The 18,659-nt window shown below is 47.7% G+C and overlaps 1 protein-coding gene across 4 annotated transcripts in view; it reads left to right on the top strand.

The window, feature by feature from the left end:
• The window catches only part of KDM4A (lysine demethylase 4A), a 44,348-nt gene that overhangs the window by 11,686 nt on the left and 14,003 nt on the right, over window positions 1-18,659 (top strand). For 3 of the 4 annotated variants that reach the window (XM_035018789.1, XM_035018787.1, XM_035018788.1), the window contains exons 9-12: window positions 579-826; window positions 1,915-2,114; window positions 3,169-3,545; window positions 14,186-14,306. In XM_035018789.1, coding sequence (XP_034874680.1) covers window positions 579-826; window positions 1,915-2,114; window positions 3,169-3,545; window positions 14,186-14,306 — 946 coding nt within the window. The remainder of the gene's footprint in view (window positions 1-578; window positions 827-1,914; window positions 2,115-3,168; window positions 3,546-14,185; window positions 14,307-18,659) is intronic. The other variant, XR_004681686.1, reaches the window with a different exon arrangement.

Here is an 18,659-nt window from a genome sequence, read left to right as displayed (position 1 = left end):
AATTCAGAAACAGTGACAGGGATGTGCAGAAGTGCCAGCATATTGTGTTCGTACAGAACGGTAAAAAGTTTGCTCAGGTTTGGGGCGCCTCAAGTGAGCTTTCCATGCTTAAGTCCCCAGAGCTTGAAGACCACACCCACACACATTGATATTTCTTGCTTTGGCCACTGTGGGATTTCTCTGTTGAGAAGTTCTTCAGGTTAGGGAAGCAGGCAGGCTGGACATTTGACTGGGCGCACTCGCTCCTGTGGTCCTGGCTTGGCTAGATCTCAGACGAAAGGTGGACGTTGACCTTCCTGGGTGTGAGTGCGGAGCTTCGTTGCAGTGTTTCTCTACGCAGCCTAGCGAGTGCCCGGGTGGGCGCACCCCAGCGCTGCACATTCCTCCCTGCTGTTTTCCATGCTTCCCCCCATGCTCAAAGGCTTTGCAAGGACAATTTGCCCTTAGCCTGTGAACGCAAGCAGTTTGGTTTAAATGGGCTTGTGTCTTTTTCACTTGGAGGAAGGAGATGGGATATGGGGGTCGCGTGGAAGCCGTTAAAGCATGCTGACTGGAGCTCTCCTGGTTCCCTGGGACAGTGCTCCTGTAGGAAGGACATGGTGAAGATCTCCATGGATGTGTTTGTGAGGAAGTTCCAGCCAGAAAGGTACAAACTTTGGAAAGCTGGGAAGGACAGCACAGTTATCGACCATACTCTGCCCACGCCAGAAGCAGCCGAGTTTCTTAAGGAGAGCGAATTGCCGCCAAGAGCCGGAAATGAGGATTGTCCAGAGGAAGATGACATGGAAGGGCTTGAGGATGGAGAGGAGGGTGACTTAAAGAGAAGGTAACCCAGCGGCCCTCTGGGCCCAGCTGTTTGAGGGAGGGGTCTCTGGGCAGCTTCCATAACCTGTCGAGAGGCTGTTTCTAAGTGGGGTGTTTGAGCCACAGCTGAAGGAATTTTATTCTTGGTAGAGGCTCCAGAATCCTCAGAGCAAGGGCATCCAGGCTCTTCCTTATGACTGTCCCCCAGGAATGGCCACATCTGTATGTGGGCCTGTAATTGGCTGGGGCGAAGGTCACATACACAAGAGAGCATGGCTCTCTCTGAGCCAGAAAAGTCCTATTCTCATTGCCACGTGAGACATTATTTATTTATTTATTTATTTATTGTTTTAAGTAGGCTCCATGCCCAATGTGGGGCTTGAACTCACCACCTTGAGATCAAGAGTCGCATGCTCTACTGACTGAACCAGACAGGTGCCCCATTATATGAGACATTTTTTTTTTTTAAAGATTTTATTTATTTATTTGAGAGAGAGAATGAGAGAGAGCACATGAGAGGGGGGAGGGTCAGAGGGAGAAGCAGACTCCCTGCTGAGCAGGGAGCCCGATGCGGGACTCGATCCCGGGACTCCAGGATCATGACCTGAGCCGAAGGCAGTCGCTTAACCAACTGAGCCACCCAGGCGCCCTATATGAGACATTTTTTACGAAGGAGAATGTAGTGGTGGGAATGAAACTCATAAGGGCAGGGGGGTGGTAGGATTGAGGTTGGCCAGCGTCGTTGGTGTCTTAAGCTGGAGGATCTGTCTTCTGGGGAGTTTATCCTGGGCCATGTGGAGAAGAAAGGAGGAATATTTATGGGGTAACTACTGTATGCCAGGTGCTCTGCCAGGTCCTCTGCTTACCTTATAAGCTTCACATCAAATCTTTGAGGTGGGTGGTGATGCTCCTGTTTTTCGTTGGATGGAACAGGCTCAGAGAGGTGAAGTCCCTTGTCTCTCCCACAGACAAGAGGTGGGACTGAAGTGTGAAGCATAGCGGACAGGCTCTGGCCGTTGATTCATTTTGGGTTATGTGTGGATGTGGGTGAACATGTCTGTATGTGAATGTATTTGTGGGCCCTTAAAAAGTGTGCTCTCCTCCTCGCAGCCTCGCCAGACATCGTATAGGGACAAAGAGGCACCGAGTTTGTCTTGAAATACCACAGGAGGTGAGTCAGAGTGAGCTCTTCCCTAAGGAGGAGCTGAGTTCCGGACAGTACGATGTGACGGAGTGCCAGGCTGCCCTCGCTCCGGTGAGGCCCACCCACAGCTCTGTGCGGCAAGTCGAGGATGCTCTTCCCTTCCCAGGTTCGTCGGCTGTGGTATTTTTCCCACAAGCGTTACTGTGCTCTGTTCTGTGTTAGATGCCATATTGCGTGCAGGGTCATAGGTATGGAAAAGTCGGGAGATGGGGTCTGTGAGCAGCAGAGTGTAAGTGGAGTGTGAGAATGGGTGTGAGGAGAGGGACATGCTGGGCGGAAGGTAGGGGAGGTGCCCCCACCCTCTGCCTGGTGAGGGGTCAGGGAAACACCGAAGGTAGGTGAAGTGATGCTGACGCAGCTCTTACAAGAGAGGTCGGAGTTTTCCAGGCAGGCAGAGTCGGGGACACCTAGGAAGGGCACCCAGAGGGGAGTAGCAGGGGCGCCGGCATGGAGGTCTGAAACCACACGAGCTATTTGGGGGGAGCTGGTAGTGATTTCCTGTAACTTGAATACAGGGGTGAGAAGGGTAGAAGACAGCTGTACTAGCAGGAGATGAGACTAGAGAAGTAGGAGTGAGACGGTGTGGCGACTGGCTGCCATCTTAGTGTTTGCTCTCTGGCGGGCTTGAGGGCTACTTGGATTTTAGGAAGGAAGTGGCGTGGTCAAATACGGTGTGGGACAGCCACTCTACCCGCTCAGGTTGATCAGGGTAGTTTTGTTAGGTGAGTTGTGTCAGCCTCGGGTGAGGCTTGGAGGATCTGTCCTGAGGGTGCCTTGGTGCATCTGCTGACAGCTGGACAGCACTGTGGACTGGGGCCCTGGGGCCTGGCTGCCACATTGTCTAGCGTGGAGTCACCAGGCCTGCTGTGGTCAGGCCTTCGTTCCTGCAGGTGACTTCTGAGGGTCTGCTGTGTGCCAGGCTGTGCTCCATCGTAGACACAGAACCCTGGAGACAGGTGGTAGGTTGCCTACCCTCCATGGGACGAGCCTGGAGGCCTGGAGCAGCTGAGCAGTCAGCCCCAGATCACACAGTGATAGAGCCAGAATCGGCTCTATGTTCCTTGCCACCCATGTTCCTCTGTGCTTTGCCACTCTGCTTTTCTCTAGCTTCACATGTGCATGGGGAAGTTGGCTCTGGCCAATGTGTGTGTGTGTTTCAGATTATTCTGACTCCTCTGAAGTCAAATTTGAAGAGCTTAAAAACGTCAAACTAGAAGAGGAGGATGAGGAAGAAGAGGAGGAGCAAGAAGCAGCTGCCTTGGATCTTTCTGTGAATCCTGCTTCTATAGGGGGACGCCTTGTCCTCTCAGGTTCAAAAAAGAAATCATCTTCTAGCCTGGGCTCCAGTTCTTCACGGGATTCTATTTCTTCTGATTCAGAAACCAGTGAGCCTCTGTCCTGCCGAGCCCAAGGGCAGTCGGGAGTTCTCACTGTGCACAGCTATGCCAAAGGGGACGGCAGGGTCACCGTGGGAGAGCCCTGCGTGAGGAAGAAAGGGGGCGCCACCGGAAGTATCAGTGAGCGGGAGCTGGCAGAGGTATGGGCTCTGGGCAGTGCTGGGGGGAGGAGCTGTCTGGCTGGGGCCCTGTGCGGGGGCGGGGCGGGGGAGTCGGGAGTGGGGGTGCTTGCTGCAGGTGTCCGAGATGGCAGGAGAGACCATCAGAAGGGGCCACCAGTCTGTAGTGTCAAGCAGAAAGCCGGGTGGCATTGGTTTACTTCCAGCTTGTTCTTTGCTGGGAGTTCCTTTTCTCTTGCCCCGGTGTGTGTGTTCCAGAGAATCCAGCCGTCTTCATGACAGCTGCGGGTCTCCAGCAGTCGGACGCACCTTCCGACCCACCCCTGCCCTAGAGGCACGAGCGTTAGGGTGGCAGTGGTTGCAGCCCAGATGTGTGTGGATTGGGGATGAGATGGCCTTTCTTACCTGAAAATTCAAGGGTGTTTTTTTTTTCTTAAAATTTTGACTGCCTTGTAGACACCCATGGGGATTTTCCCTCTCCTCCCCGCATACATTCTTCATCTCCCAGTACAACATGGTTGATAGAGCATCTTTTTGGAGACCAGGATGAATTCCCAAAGCCGTGAATGTGAATGTTTGTTCAGACTTTCTTCTAGAACATGCTGTCACCAAAGCTGCTCTCTCTCTGTTTTGTGTTGAAAGGCTCTTGATGGAGCTCAGTGGGACACAGCAGAGCCGTGTTGAATGCAGCCAGACTCATGGCTACCCAAGTGACCTGCTCTTACTCCCCAGCCTCACAGCTTATGGGTCAAGTTGTAGCCTCGAGTGGGGCTGGGGTGGGGTTGAAGTCCGTGCAGAAGTTTTAGTTATTCCCCATTTTCTTACCTTTACCTTTGAAAAACTGGTCTTTTAGACGTTTTTATTATGGAATGTTTTAAAAGTCTATACAGATGGAGAACCATCACCAGTTCCTCACGTATACTCATTGTCTCCGGATGTCAGCATTTGGCCTATTGGCTTTATCTGTTTTTGGCTTCAGTGCTAACCCTGAGTCCATATTACAGTTCTCCTGGTTTTCCCAGTAGTGCCTTTTTGTGGTTGGTTTGTCCCTCATCTTGAATACCCACATCACTTTCCTTTCTGCCTTCTCAGTCTCAGGGCTCAGTTTCTGTAGATCTCCTCTTCTGCCGCACGTCCCTCCTTCCATCTGAGTGGGTGCGGACTGCTGAGCTGAGGACCGTGTTTCCTTCTTTCTCATTGCCTCTGGCGGCTGCTGTCTGCTCTCCTGTGGCAGCTTCCACAAGGGGTGGCTTTCCAGCTTGGACACCAGAACTCTTTATGGTCCCCGATGCCACATCAGAGCCATTCTTCTTCACAAAGCTCCCGGGTCTTCACTGACACTGCTGTCATGCTACCGGTCACACTGTCCTTGTGCAGCGTCCTCCTGCCTTTCTTGCCTTTGGCTGCAGTCACAACCGCAAAAGCAGCTAATAGCAAGGAGTTACTACACGCTAACTACTTTATCTGCATGGTTTATTTTTATTTATTTATTTTTTTAAAGATTTATTTATTTATTTGACAGAGAGAGACACAGCGAGAGAGGGAACGCAAGAAGGGGGAGTGGGAGAGGGAGAAGCAGGCTTCCCGCTAAGCAGGGAGCCCGATGCGAGGCTCGATCCCAGGACCCTGGGATCGTGACCTGAGCTGAAGGCGGATGCCCACCCAGGCGCCCCTATCTGCATGGTTTAGACTATATGTTCCTGCTAAGTTCATATTACTGCAGGGGAGGGTGGGGGGTGGTGTGTGCGTGCGTGCGTGCGTGTGTGTGTGTGTGTCGGGAGGAGCCAACAAATAACACCCATCTTTTTTCCTCCCAAATTAGGAACCAGTTAAGGAATGAATGCAGAGTCAGGCTTATGGAGCTCAGAATGTTGCTTCATTACCAATTAAAATGATTGAAGAGAGTGGCTTTTAACCTATGGCCAAATGGCTTTGCTGCTCATTTAACCTCAGTGAGACAGGCTACCTGCCTAGTCAGCTGGCAGTCCTGGAGGATGCAGGCCTCTCATAGTGGCTGGACATTTTCCACTTGCCTTTCATGTGTGGTGGACATAGACCTGAATGCACTCCCTCCGCAAAAGGCAGATCCCAGCTAAGTGAAGCTCACTAAGGTCCAAGGGTTGGGAGAAAAGCCAGGAAACCCTCCATATGGAAATATGCTGGGAGGAGGAGGCTTCTCTCTGACATGCCTCTTATTCCTGCTTAAAAACCATGAGTGCCTTCCTGGTTCCTTTTTATGTCTGTATGGCCTTAGCTGGAGTCTGATGGTAATGCCATTCTCCGTTGCATTGCCACCCAACCCCCTGCCCCCACCCTCCTAGATGCGCTGCCATCTTTGAACTACTTCACATTCTCTAAAAATAACTTGGCTGCTCTGCCTCTTTGCTTTACTCTATAAGCATATACGGCGTGCCTATTCGGGGCTAGGACTGTGCCTTTTAGGAGCTCATAGTCTAGATGTGAGCAAATAAATCCATCCCTTAGGGATAGGTGTTGTCCAAGTGGAAGAGTTAGCAGCTCAGCCTGGGGTTGGGGAGAAGAGTACGGGGAGACTGCGGAGAAGCAGGCGTTGTAGCTAGGTTGAAGATTTGCAGGAGTATGCGTGGTGGCTGGAGGGAAATGGGGAAGGGAATCCGGGAGAGGAGTGTGTTCTAAATGGTGATGGTCGCACATGCCAAGGTCAAAGCATGTGCAGAGTTTTGTTGGTCTCAGGCATACGGGTCTGGAGAGGGCCTTGGGAGGTGCTGTGGAGGGTGTCAGAAGCCAGGTCGGAGTGGTCTGCTTGTGTGCCATGAAGCAGCTTGACTTTGGAACGTTCACTGCCATGTGTTTCTGGAGTTGAAGATTTCCAGAATACATTTTTTATTTTTTTAAAGATTTTATTTATTTATTTGCGAAAGAGAGAACACGAGCCAGGGGGAAGGGCAAGCAGATACCCTGCTCAGTGGGAAGTCTGATCCCAGGACCCTGAGATCATGACCTGGGCCTAAGGCACTGAGCCACCCAGGCACCCCCTAGCCACACTTTACATACTTGGTTGTCAGGGGACATCAGAATACATTTTTAAATGCACAAGATGCATGTGGAATAATAAAGTGAACCCACAGATGCTCCTCACCTGGGCTGACGGTTGTTAATACTTGGCCACGTTTGCTTCACCTCTCCTTTTGTCATTTAAAGCACTCCTTCTGTTATATTTATTTTTTACATTTTAGGTTGATTTGTTTTTAATTGTACTAAAGCATACATGACATAAAATCTCTTGTTCTAGCCATTCTTTTGTGTACAGTTCAGCGGCCTCCCGTGCATTCTTGTTTGTTGTAAGTCATCACCAGGCCACAGGTGGTTTGGAGGTGGGAGGAGCCGGGGGAGTCCTCGGCACACGTCTCTCCTGGAACAGTTCTCTTACTTATTGGAGCCCAGCCCTTTTCAAAAGTCACTACTCCCAGAAACCTTTCACTGCTTCCATCTGCTTTCCTTCCTACCTTGAACACCTGCAGCACTTGGCTCCCTTTTTACGACAGTCCGCCATACTCTCTGCACAGCTTCCTAGGCGGGGCAAGGCCAGACTTCCAGGAGCCAGGCCCTGTGCCACATCAGCCTCGCTGCTTCAGGCACCAGCACGGTCCTGGGACTTGGCCCATGAGCCTTCTATAAACGTGGAAGGAATGAATGGAAGTTTAGTTTTAGTAGGAAGCGACATCAGGATTGATTGATTGGGTTGCAATGGGGGACTGACAGTCAAGGCTTGAGGCAGAAATTGAACCACTTTACCGATCCCTGGAGAGGTCTAATGGCATTGTATCTATATTTGGAAATAGCTGGGTTTTGAAGAGCACCCTGTGGCCCTCCTGCCCCCACTTTAAGCATCCCCCATGCTGTAATTCAGGCCTCTTGCTGTTCAGTTTATGTGCTGGTCTTTGTCAAGGGCCTTGGTAAAAGCACCCAGGTTGACTGACTGCTGAAGCACCAAAGCTACAATGATGTGTCTGTTGTAACGTTTCTTGTTAGTTTAAGCTGCTTTGAGAAAGTGAGTTCCCAAAACAAAGAGGGAGCAGTTGGCTCTTCACTGTATAGAACAAGCCCCATTAAGAACATTGCCCTTGATCTGGGTGCCTGATGTTAGAAAAGGGGAAACAGAGAACTCAGGAGCCTGAACTCTAGCTCTCTTGCAGGCAGGGACCTGGGAGACCCGACCTGCTGTAACACCCCATCCTCACAAAGAGCATTCACTGCTCCTACTTTACGAGTGGAACGCTACTTGCTGGGCTCACACAGCTAGTTGCTAGAACTGGGGTTGGAACCCAGCCCTTTCTGCTACATACTGGAGGAATTTAGAAGTCGGAGCACATCTCAGGGAGGAAGGCCTTGTGGAGACAACGTAGCAGGAGGAGTACTGAGGCCAGAAGATGAGAAGATGTGGAAAGACATTTAACTGTTTGAATAGATCTGACTACTTTGGTCAGAGGCAACGGGACAGTAGTGGAAAGGGTAGAGACATGAGACTTGCACACCAAGTCCCACTCTGGCCTGGCCGTGAGCTCCTTGAGGCTCGGGATTGTGTGTTTCCGGTGTCTGCATTGCCGCAGCCCCACATGGTAGGCTGGGTACATACGCTGGCGTACAGGAGGCACTCGGAACAAATAGGGCTGGATACTGGCATCTTCTTTCCCCGAGCTGCATTCTGGGGTTCTTGGTCTTGACCCCTCTACTTTCTCCAGCCCTTGGACCTACGAAATGATCTGTCTATATCTCCTACCCCATGCTCATTTCCTATTGCTGCTTTTTACAAGTTCCCACAAACTGAGAGTCGGAGCCCAGTACAGATTTATTATCTTCCAGTTCTTTGGGAGTCTGGCATGGGCCTCATTATGCTAAAGTCCTGGTGTCAGCAGGGCTGTGTACCTTCCTGGAGGCTCCAGAGGGAGACGCCTTGCCCTGCCCAGCTTCTTCAGGCTGCTCACATTCCTTGGCCCATGGCCTTTCTCTTCCATCTTCAAAAGAAGCAGCCACATTGGCCAAGTCTTGCTCACTTGGACATCACTTGGATGCTGAGTCTTCTGCTTCCATCTTCATTATTAAGCACTGTTTGATTACATTGGGCCTGCCCAGAGAATCTAAGATAATCTTACTATTTTATCCGATGAGCAAACAATAATGTTTTGTCATGTCAACATAGCATTCACAGGGATTAGAACTGCACCTCTCTGGGGACCGTTACTCTGTCTGCCACATGCTTAGTATCTCTCCTCTCCCAGGCTTCTTCACTCTCTGCCTATAAAACATACGCAGTCCCTTTTCTCAAATACAATTGGAGGGAATTCCCTATGATCTCATTTCTTCCCTTAATCTTCTCAAGAAGAGACTGGGATGCATTCATTCCTTAGTTTCTTACTTCTGTCTGCTGGGACTTATCTCTCTGCTGGAACTTATCTCAAAAAAGTCCTGACACCTCCCAGTTGCTGAGTCCTTTGGTCCCTTCCTGCTCAGCTCTTAGGCATCCTTTGGCACTGTGGCGTTCCCCTCCTAGCTTTCTCTATTCCTCCTGTGCTCTCTGGCTGGATCTCCCTTTTCTTTCTTTCTTTTTTTTAAAGATTTTATTTATTTGAGAGAGAGAGCAAGAGCAGGGAGGACAGGGAGAAGGCAGGGAGCCTGACGATCCCAGGACCCTGGGGTCATGACCTGAGCTGAAGGCAGACACTTAACCGACTGAGCCACCCAGGTGTCCCTGGATCTCCCTTTTCTCTCTCTTCCTCCTCCTGTTCCAGAAGCCTTGTTCTCCATTCAGTTTATCTTCCACTGGTACTGTCTTCCACTCCCATGATTTCAATTCTGAACCTGATGCTGAGCATCCTTAAATCTACAGCTCTTGCTCTGACTTGCTTTCTGAACCCTCGGGCTCATTTCTTCTGGCCCCTCTGGGTGTTTCCAGAGAAACAAGGCGGGTGGTACGTGCCTATCATGTTTAACTTGGCTTGTTACTCCTCCCCCTTCATACCCGTGAATCCTCATGAATCCTCGTGAATCCTCATAAGTCTCTCTCACCTTGGTGATCCAGGCTGGAAATCCCATCATTTTGGGTTCCTTTATTTTTTCTTATTTTCTGGTCTGCCACTGCCACATCCCAGATTTAGGCCTGTTATCTAGGTGGTCTACAAAGGCAGAATGTAAGAAGATTATCGGGATGCAGAAATAATGGGAGTTTATTTATTTTTAATTAATTAATTTTTTTACTTTAAACTGTATGCCACACCTGGGGCTCAAACTCACGACCCTAAGATCAAGAGTCACATGGTCTACTGACTTAGCCAGCCAGGCTCCTCAATGGAGTTTTATTTTTATCTTTATCTTTTTATAGTCTATTTTTAAAAATTAAAATTTATTGGGGCTCCCAGGTGGCTCAGTCAGTTAAACATCTGCCTTCGGCTCAGGTCATGATCCCAGGGTCCTGGGATCAAGCCCCACATTGGGCTCTGCTCAGCGGGGAACCTGCTTCTCCCTCTCCCTCTGCCTGCTGCTTCCCATGCTTGTGCTCTCTCTCTCTCTCTCTGTCAAATAAATAAATAAAATCTCAAAAAGATTTATTTTTAATTTCTAATTTTTTTGACGATTTTTAAAATTTATTTGACAGAGAAAGACACAGCGAGAGAGGGAATACAAGTAGGGGGAGTGGGAGAGGGAGAAGCAGGCTTCCCTCAGAGCAGGGAGCCTGATGGGGGCTCAACCTCAGGACCCTGGGATCATGACCTGAGCCAAAGGCAGACGCTTAACTATCTGAGCCACCCAGGTGCCCCAAGATTGATTTATTTGAGAGAGAATGCGTGTGTGCATGGCGGTGAGGTTGAGGGGATTAGGGGCAGAGGGAGAGAGTGTCTTAAGTAGACCCCATGCTGAACGCAGAGCTCAAACGCAGGGCTCAATCTCATGACCCTGGTATCCCATGACCCTGATATCACAACTTGAGCAGAAACCAGTAGTTGAATGCTTAACCAACTGCACTACCCAGGTGCCTTTACAGTCTGTTCTTGTTTCAAAATGTGCGTAAGCATATTGGTGTATGTAAGTTGTTAGTAAGTATACATATGGTGGGAGTGCATGTCCCTAAAGTTTTTTATTTCGTGGTAGCACTGTGAAATAAATTTGATGAGTCTAATTTTCTAGTTTGTTTCAGCCAAAGAACCCTTTCTTTAAGTGAAATCTTACTCATTTAAAAAGTACAAATCAAAAGCAGGGCTGTTTTGGTTGGAGGCTCTTGAGGGGCTCTTGAGGGGCCTTCTTGATGTGCACTTTGGAAATTGCTGGTTTAGCCTGGTTTAACTGACAGAGCCACCGAGGCGTCCCTGAAATAGTATTTTTTTTTTCTGTTTTTTTTTGGGTAAATACCCAGTAGTGTGATTGATTACTGGGTTATGGGGTAATTCTATTTTTAATTTTTTGGGGAACCTCCCTACTGTTTTCCACAGTGGCTGCACTAGTTTGCATTCCCATCAACAGTGCAAGAGGGTTCCTTTTTCTCCACATCCTCACCAACACCTGTTTGTTGTGTTGTTAATTTTAGCCATTCTGACAGGTGTGAAGTGATATCTCATCATGGTTTTGATTTGTATTTCCCTGATGAATGATGTTGAGCACCTTTTCATGTGTCTGTTGGCCATTGGATGTCTTTAGAGAAATGTCTGTTCACGTGTCTTCTGCCCAGTTTTAATTGGATTATTTGGTTTTTGGGTGTTGAGTTGTAGGAGTTCTTTATATATTTTGTATACTAACCCTTTGTCGGATATGTCATTTGCAAGTATCTTCTCTCATTCCGTAGGCTGCCTTTTAGTTTTGTTGATTGTTTGCTGTGCAGAAGCTTTTTATTTCGATGTAGTCCCAATAGTTTATTTTTTCTTTTGTTTTCCGTGCCTCAGGAGATACATCTAGAAAAAAGTTACTGTGACCAATGTCAGAAAAATTAACTGCCTGTGCTCTTTTCTAGAATTTTTAATTTTTTTAATTTTTTTAAAGTTTTTGACAGAGACACAGTGAGAGAGGGAACACAAGCAGGGGGAGTGGGAGAGGGAGAAGGAGGCTTCCCGCAGAGCAGGGAGCCTGATGTGGGGCTCAATCCCAGGACTCTGGGATCATGACCCGAGCCGAAGGCAGACGTTTAATGACTGAGCCACCCAGGCGCCCCTCTTTTCTAGAATTTTTATGGTTTCAGGTCTCACATTTAGGTCTTTAATCCATTTTGAATTAATTTTTGTGTATGATGTAAGAAAGTGGTCAAGTTTCATTCTTTTGCATGTAGCTGTCCAGTTTTCCCAACACATTTGTTGAATAGACTGTCTTTTCCCCGTGGCGTATTTTTTTTTTTTTAAGATTTTATTTATTTATTTGACAGAGCACAAGCAGGGGGAGTGGGCAGAGGGAGAGGGAGAAGCAGACTCCCTGCTGAGCAAGGAGCCCCATGTGGGGCTCGATCCCAGGACCCTAGGATCATGACCGGAGCTGCAGGCAGATGCTTAACCAACTGAGCCACCCAGGCACCCCTCCCCGTGGCATATTATTAATTAGTTGAATATTAGTTGACTATATAGTTGTGGGTTAATTTCTGGATTTTCTGTTCCGTTGATCTGTGCGGCTATTTATGTGCCATTAACATACTGTTTTGATTACTACAGCTTTGTAACATAACTTGAAGTCTGGAATTGTGATGCCTCCAGCTTTGCTTTTCTTTTTCAAGATTGCTTCGGCTGTTAGAGGTCTTTTGTGGTTCCATTCAAATTTTAGGATTGTTCTAGTTATGTGAAAAATGCTGTTGGTATTTTGATAGAGATTGCATTAACTGTGTAGACTGGTTTGGGTCGTGTAGACATTTTAACAGTATTTTTCCAATTCATAAGCATGGAATGTCTTTCTTTGTGTTGTCTTTAATTTTTTTCATCAGTGTTTTATAGTTTTCAGAGTACAGGTCTTTCACCTCTTTGGTTAGGTTTATTTCTAGATATCTTATTATTTTTGGTGTAATTGTTTACAATTGTTTTCTTAATTTCTCTTTCTGCTGCTTCATTATTGGTATATAGAAATGCAGCAGATTTCTGTGGATTGATTTTGTATCCTGCGACTTTACTGAATTCCTTTATCAGTTCTAGCAGTTTTTTGGTGGAGTCTTTCGGGTTTTCTATATATGATATCATGTCATCTCTAAATAGTGAAAATTTTACTTCTTCCTTACCGATTTGGGTGCCTTTTATTTCTTCTCTGATTCCTGTGGCTAGGACTTCCGGTATTGTTGAATAAGGTGGTGAGACTGGACATCCTTGTCTTGTTCTTGACCTTAGAGAAAAAGCTCTGTTTTTTTTTCCATTGAGGATGTTAGCTGTGGGTTTTTCATATATAGCCTTAATTATGTTGAGGTATGTTCCCTCTAAACCTACTTTGTTGAGGGTTTTTTTTTTTTTAAGATTTTATTTATTTATTTGACAGAGAGAGACACAGTGAGACAGCGCGAGCAGGAACACAAGCAGGGGGAGCAGGGGAGGGAGAAGCAGGCTTCCCGCTGAGCAGGGAGCCCGATGTGGGGCTTGATCGCAGGACCCTGGGATCATGACCTGAGCTGAAGGCAGATGCTTAACGACTGAGCCACCCAGGCACCCCTTGTTGAGGGTTTTTATCATAAATGGATGTTGTACTTGGTCAAACGCTTTTTTTGAGAGGATGATGAAGTTTTAAATACATTGGAACGAAACTCATGTGGTCTTACTTATTCAGTCTTGTACATCTTAAACCTAATTGCATTTGCTCTGACATTATCTAAATGCAGCGTTAGTTACATCAACTTTTGCTTTTGTAGCTAGGCCAGAGTTTTAGATGTGCACCCCGTCCTGTTTAATGAGGAGACTGACTGAGGAATGAATAGTATCAGCCAGAGCCGAGGGCTTGACAGCGCATAAGGAGAGGCTAGCCTAGTTTACTTTAATGGGTCAGCTGTTCCTCACCCCTTCGGACGTCCTCTAGCTTTTCAAGGCCAATGGCCCAGCTGCCTGGCTCTTCGTAACAGGTGCTGCTGCCCTTCTGGTCTAAGAAAAGGTGCACCTGGTTTCTCCGGGGCACTCAGAGATGCAGTCTCCTGACTGTGGGCTTAAGGGAGGGGGCGTGGCTCTCCTGGAGAGTACGTTTATTTTTGGTACATTTGTTTCAGGCTGCTTCTGAGAGGAACAGGAGCTACACTTGTTAGGCACAAATTTTGCCCTAAAATGTTTACATAATCCTAGTTTAGATTAGTTTGCATGGTACTGTCATTTTGGTTTTTCTAAAGACAGGTGTGTTCTGTGTTTGGTTTTATATTTCTTTGTGTCTCTCTATGCCTGTCCTTTCCCTTGCTTTTTTTTTTTTTTTTTTAAAGATTTTATTTATTTATTTTGACAGAGAGAGAGACAGCGAGAGAGGGAACACAAGCATGGGGGAATGGAGGAGGGTGAGGCAGGCTTCCCGCCAAGCAGAGAGCCCGATGCGGGGCCCGATCCCAGGACCCTGGGATCATGACCTGAGCCGAAGGCAGATGCTTAACGACTGAGCCACTCAGGCGCCCCTCCCTTGCTTTTCATTGTAAGACTAACTTCTGCTGTGTCCCTAAGTGGAGGCAAGACCAATTTGATTTCTTCTTGTGGTTTGCCCAGGTGGCGGATGAATACATCTTTTCCCTGGAGGAGAATAAGAAGTCCAAGGGCCGTCGTCAGCCCTTAAGCAAGCTCCCCCGCCATCACCCACTCGTGTTGCAGGATTGCATCAGTGATGATGGTAAGTGTTGTTTTCCCTCCTCACCAGGAAGAGGGAAGGAAGTGTTTCACCTGGACATCGGGAGGCCCAGCTGAATGTCAGGGGTGGGCCTGTGGCTGAGCCGTTCTCCCAGATACTCCACAGAGGACAGGATCTCATTTGATACTTAATTTATAATCATATTTCTTTGTATGTCTGTGTATCTTGGAATGTGCCTAATACAGGATGATCGCATGCAGGTTCTTCTCTTTCTTTACTAGGAGGTACAGGCTGATTTTTCTGGATAGCAATTCTGTCAATGATGCCAAGCCCAATGCTGAATGTGTAGCTACAGAGATAACTAAGATATGTCCGTGCCCTCAAAAAGCTCACAAGGTAGTGAGGCAAACTGACAGGTAAACAGATCTAAAGAAAGGAGATGTTAATTTATGCAGAAGGGAGCGCGAAGAGAGATTCAGAGGGAGCCACTCAGTTAAAGGGCCAGGTCAGGGTGTGATGGGTGGGTCCAGAGTGAGGTGGGGGGAGAGGGAAGAGGGAGGCCTTGCTCTAGTGTGCCTTTAGGAGCCTTTGACGGGTTTTAAGTGGCCAGATTTACATTACAAGGATTGCTTCTAGTGACTGCATCTGGAGAATGACTTTGAGGGCAACAAATGGGCTTTTGTCTTGGACTCTGAGAGATAGGGGAGGGTCTGAAGCGGGATGATGGTGGTAAGGATGGGGGGAGGGATGTAGTGAGGGTGTTGGGAGCATAAAGTCAGCTGGATATGGGGGTTGGATATAGACCTGTGAGTGTGGTTGTGGTAGGGACTGGAGAAGCCTGAGTTCAGTGCCTCCCTGCCTTCTAGCTTTGGTTGGGATTGGAAACCTGTGTTCAGTGTCTGTGGAGGATGTAGACTTGGGGCTAAGCTCGGTGGGTGTTTGATACTTTTTTAAAAAATGTATTCAAAATGGGGCACCTGGGTGGCTCAGTCAGTTAAGCGCCTGACTCTTGATTTCAGCTCAGGTCATGATCTCAGGGGTCATGGGATGGAGCCTTGTATCTGTTCCCACACTCAGCGGGGAGTCTGCTTGAGATTCTTTTTTTTTTTTTTTTTTTAAAGATTTTATTTATTTATTTGAGAGAGAGAGTGAGAGAGAGAAAGAGCACAAGAAGGGGGAGCGGGAGGGGGAGAAGCAGACTCCCTGCCGAGCAGGGAGCCCCATGCGGGACTCGATCCCGGGACTCCAGGATCATGACCTGAGCCGAAGGCAGTCGCTTAACCAACTGAGCCACCCAGGCGCCCTGCTTGAGATTCTTACTCTTGCTCTCCCTCTGCCCCCAACCCCTGTGCTCACTTTCTCTCTCTCAAATAAATATTTAAAAAAATTTATTAAAATTTTTTTTTTACTGAAGTGTAGTTGACACAGTTACATTACTTTCAGGTGTTCGACATGGTGATTGGACAACTTTGTTATGCTATGCTGACCAAGCGTAGCTACCATCTGTTTGATACCTTTACCTAGAGTACATGAGGCCACTCGGGAGAGGGCAGAGGCTGGGGTAGGAGGACAGGAAGAAGGGCCTGTGAAGGAGACAGAAGGGGAATAGGCAGGGATTGGGGCAGAACTGGGAACTTTGTCTATCACTGGAGCTCAGAGTTGTTGCCATCAGGGCAGGGTGGTCTCCTGTGCTGCCTGGAGCTCAGAGTTCCAGGAACATGAGTGTGGGTGAGTTTCTGGCGGTGACCAGATCCCTTGTTACTCTTGACTAATGCCAGGCCCTTTCTTACCCTGCCCTGTCCTTCCTGGCACCATTGGCTGACTGGGAAGGTCCAGAGTCACCAGCCTCTCTGCACCATAAGCAAACCCCATGTTGCCTTGCTGATCTGATGCTGGTGCCCACCTCTGCTGTTTTCCTTGGTAGTAGGATTGTGGTAAGCGGGTGGGGAAAGTCTCTTGAGATCCTATAGTCAAAAGTAGGCCAAACCTTGAGTCAGAGTCTGAGGAAGTCCTCTGTGCTCTTCCTCTGGCCCAGATGGGGCTTGGGTTCTCTGGGTAGCAGCAGCCTCGCTTCAGGGTCTCCACCCCCAGTGCTGTAAAGGCTCTAAATATAGGTCGTAGAAAATTGGAAAAGCAAAGTTATAAAGAGGACAGAATTACTCTGCAGAGGTGACCACTTGCATGTTTTAGTGTGTAAATCTTCCTGATTTTTCTAGTCAGATATTAGATTACGTCCATGTATGTCTTTTTATACTAAGTAGTTGAAATCATAACATACAGCCTGCCAACTGTTTATGATTAGTTTCAAATGTGGAAAAGTTGAAGGAATGAAAACACCATGTGTGCCTCCCATACCCAGCGGCCGCCACCATGTTGCCATGGGTGCTGTCTCTGCACGCACTGGGGTACACACACTCGCCGCCACCTTTGGGAGCGGGCTGTCACCACCAGGTCACCTGAAGTGCACTGAGAGGCATCTCCGAAGGATCCTCTCCTATACAAATGCTGTTACCACACTGAAGAAAATAAGCCATATCTCAGGATATTCTCCCATCTTCAGTCCATATTAATTTTTTCCTGCTTATCCCAAAAATGTGTTTTTAGCTTTTTTCCTTTAAACCAGTATAAACCAGACCAGGGTCACCCATTTCAAAGCTTTGTTTCTTTAGTCTCTTTTAGTCTAGCATGCGCCCCGCCGCCCGCCACACCTTATCCATTTTTTTTAAAATCGAGGCATAAATACTCCATGAAATATACATGTCTAACTTGCACATCTCAGTGATGTTTTGTATATGTAAACTGTAAAATTCCTGCAAGTTTCACTTAACATAGTGAACATTTTTCCTTGTCATTACAGTGTTCATAAGTGGGGTGATTTGGGGCCACTTACGGTTTTGTAAACAGAGCAGATGTCACTGTGTTAATTTTTCTCTTGTGATTGGGAGGCTGTTTCTGTTTCTTCTATTCTATCTTGGTCACTCTTGTTTTGGCCAGGAGAAGGAAAATACCTGCTTTGGTTTCGGCACCATGGTTCCTGGCTGGGCCTGGTCGATGGGGCTTGTAGGGGTGGATTTTAATTGTCTGCAGTGGCCTCACTCTGTTACAGTACACTTCACTGAGGTCACTCACACGGCAGCTGCCAGGTCTCATTAGAGTCAACATGACTATGAAGGCAGAGTAGGTAACTATTTACACTGAGCCAGAGTTGCCAGAAATGAGCAATTAAATGGGCTCCTAGTGTAAGTATGTACCAGAGCGTTCCTTGGGCTGCTCTGCATAGGTCTGTAGGGCCTCTTCACAGCGGTTCTGTCTTGGAAGAAGTGAGATCATTGGAGGGGATGTAGCTGGGGATTCCTGATGCCCACACATAGCTGGATGCAGTGACCCCAGGGAGGGGTGTCATGTGGTGCGGCTGGCACGGAGCTGGTCTCCTGTCAGGTGCAGGTGCTGCATACTTGGGCCTTTTTTGGACTCGCTTGCCAAAGAAGGACATCCCAAATGTAACCTCTCATACTTCCCTCACTTGGGGGCATCTGGAGAAACACTATGGATTAGTTTATTTTGATATTTGTTGTTCCTTTTACCAAAGATTGCCTTCAGTGACCCATAATCTTAGAGTTATGGTGTTTACCTACCTCCTTGACCTTGTTTCTATTGGAACCTCGTGGGCTATGCCCATCTCACTGATTTAAGGGAACCTGGAAAGTGTGCACCTTTATCACTTCCATCTTGTTTTGCCAGCATAGTTTTTTGTTTTCTATTCAGCAATGTGTCCCTTTCTTTTGGGAAGATGGCACCCAGAGGGGATTTTCCTTCCTCAGGCAGTGCTGAGGCCTGATGAATCATATGCTCTGTTGTCTAGAGTCATGAGGAGATACGTATTTGTCATCTAGACCAGAGGTCTGTGAAGGAGCAGATAGTAAATATTTCAGACTTCATAGAAGGCCTTTCGCCGTCTGTCACATATTCTTCTTTCTTTCCCTTAATCTTTTAAAAATGTAAAAACAATTCTTAGCTCCCCAAGTGGAGTGCATTTGTCCTATGGGCCATTGTGTGCTAGGCCTTGGTCTAGACTCAAGGTGTTACATCCTTTGGCTGGGAAAGAGGGTTCATCTTGGTCACGCTCTACCTTCCTCTGAGCAGAGCCAGGATAGTTGGGGATCCTTGTCCAGAAAAGGCAGATATCCCACTGACCTTTCCAGAGGGAGTTGGAAAGTTCTGACCAAGGCACATGGTGTAAAAACTTTTAAGCCTTGCCATCTCGTTGTTATTTTTTTTTCCTTGTTTCCCTTCAGTGCAACTCTTAAAAGGTAGGGACTCAACACGCTGACATATTGGAGGCAGCAAGTAACATGGTTTCTGGCAAGACTGTGTCTCACTGTGCTGCCCTTGGGC

The sequence above is a fragment of the Mirounga leonina genome, unplaced genomic scaffold (genome assembly GCF_011800145.1).
Source record: "Mirounga leonina isolate KUSES-001 unplaced genomic scaffold, KU_Mleo_1.0 Mir_173, whole genome shotgun sequence".
In the NCBI taxonomy this organism is placed as follows: Eukaryota; Metazoa; Chordata; class Mammalia; order Carnivora; family Phocidae; genus Mirounga; species Mirounga leonina.
Note: the sequence above shows the minus strand (reverse complement) of the source record. Positions and strands in the feature narration are given on the sequence as shown.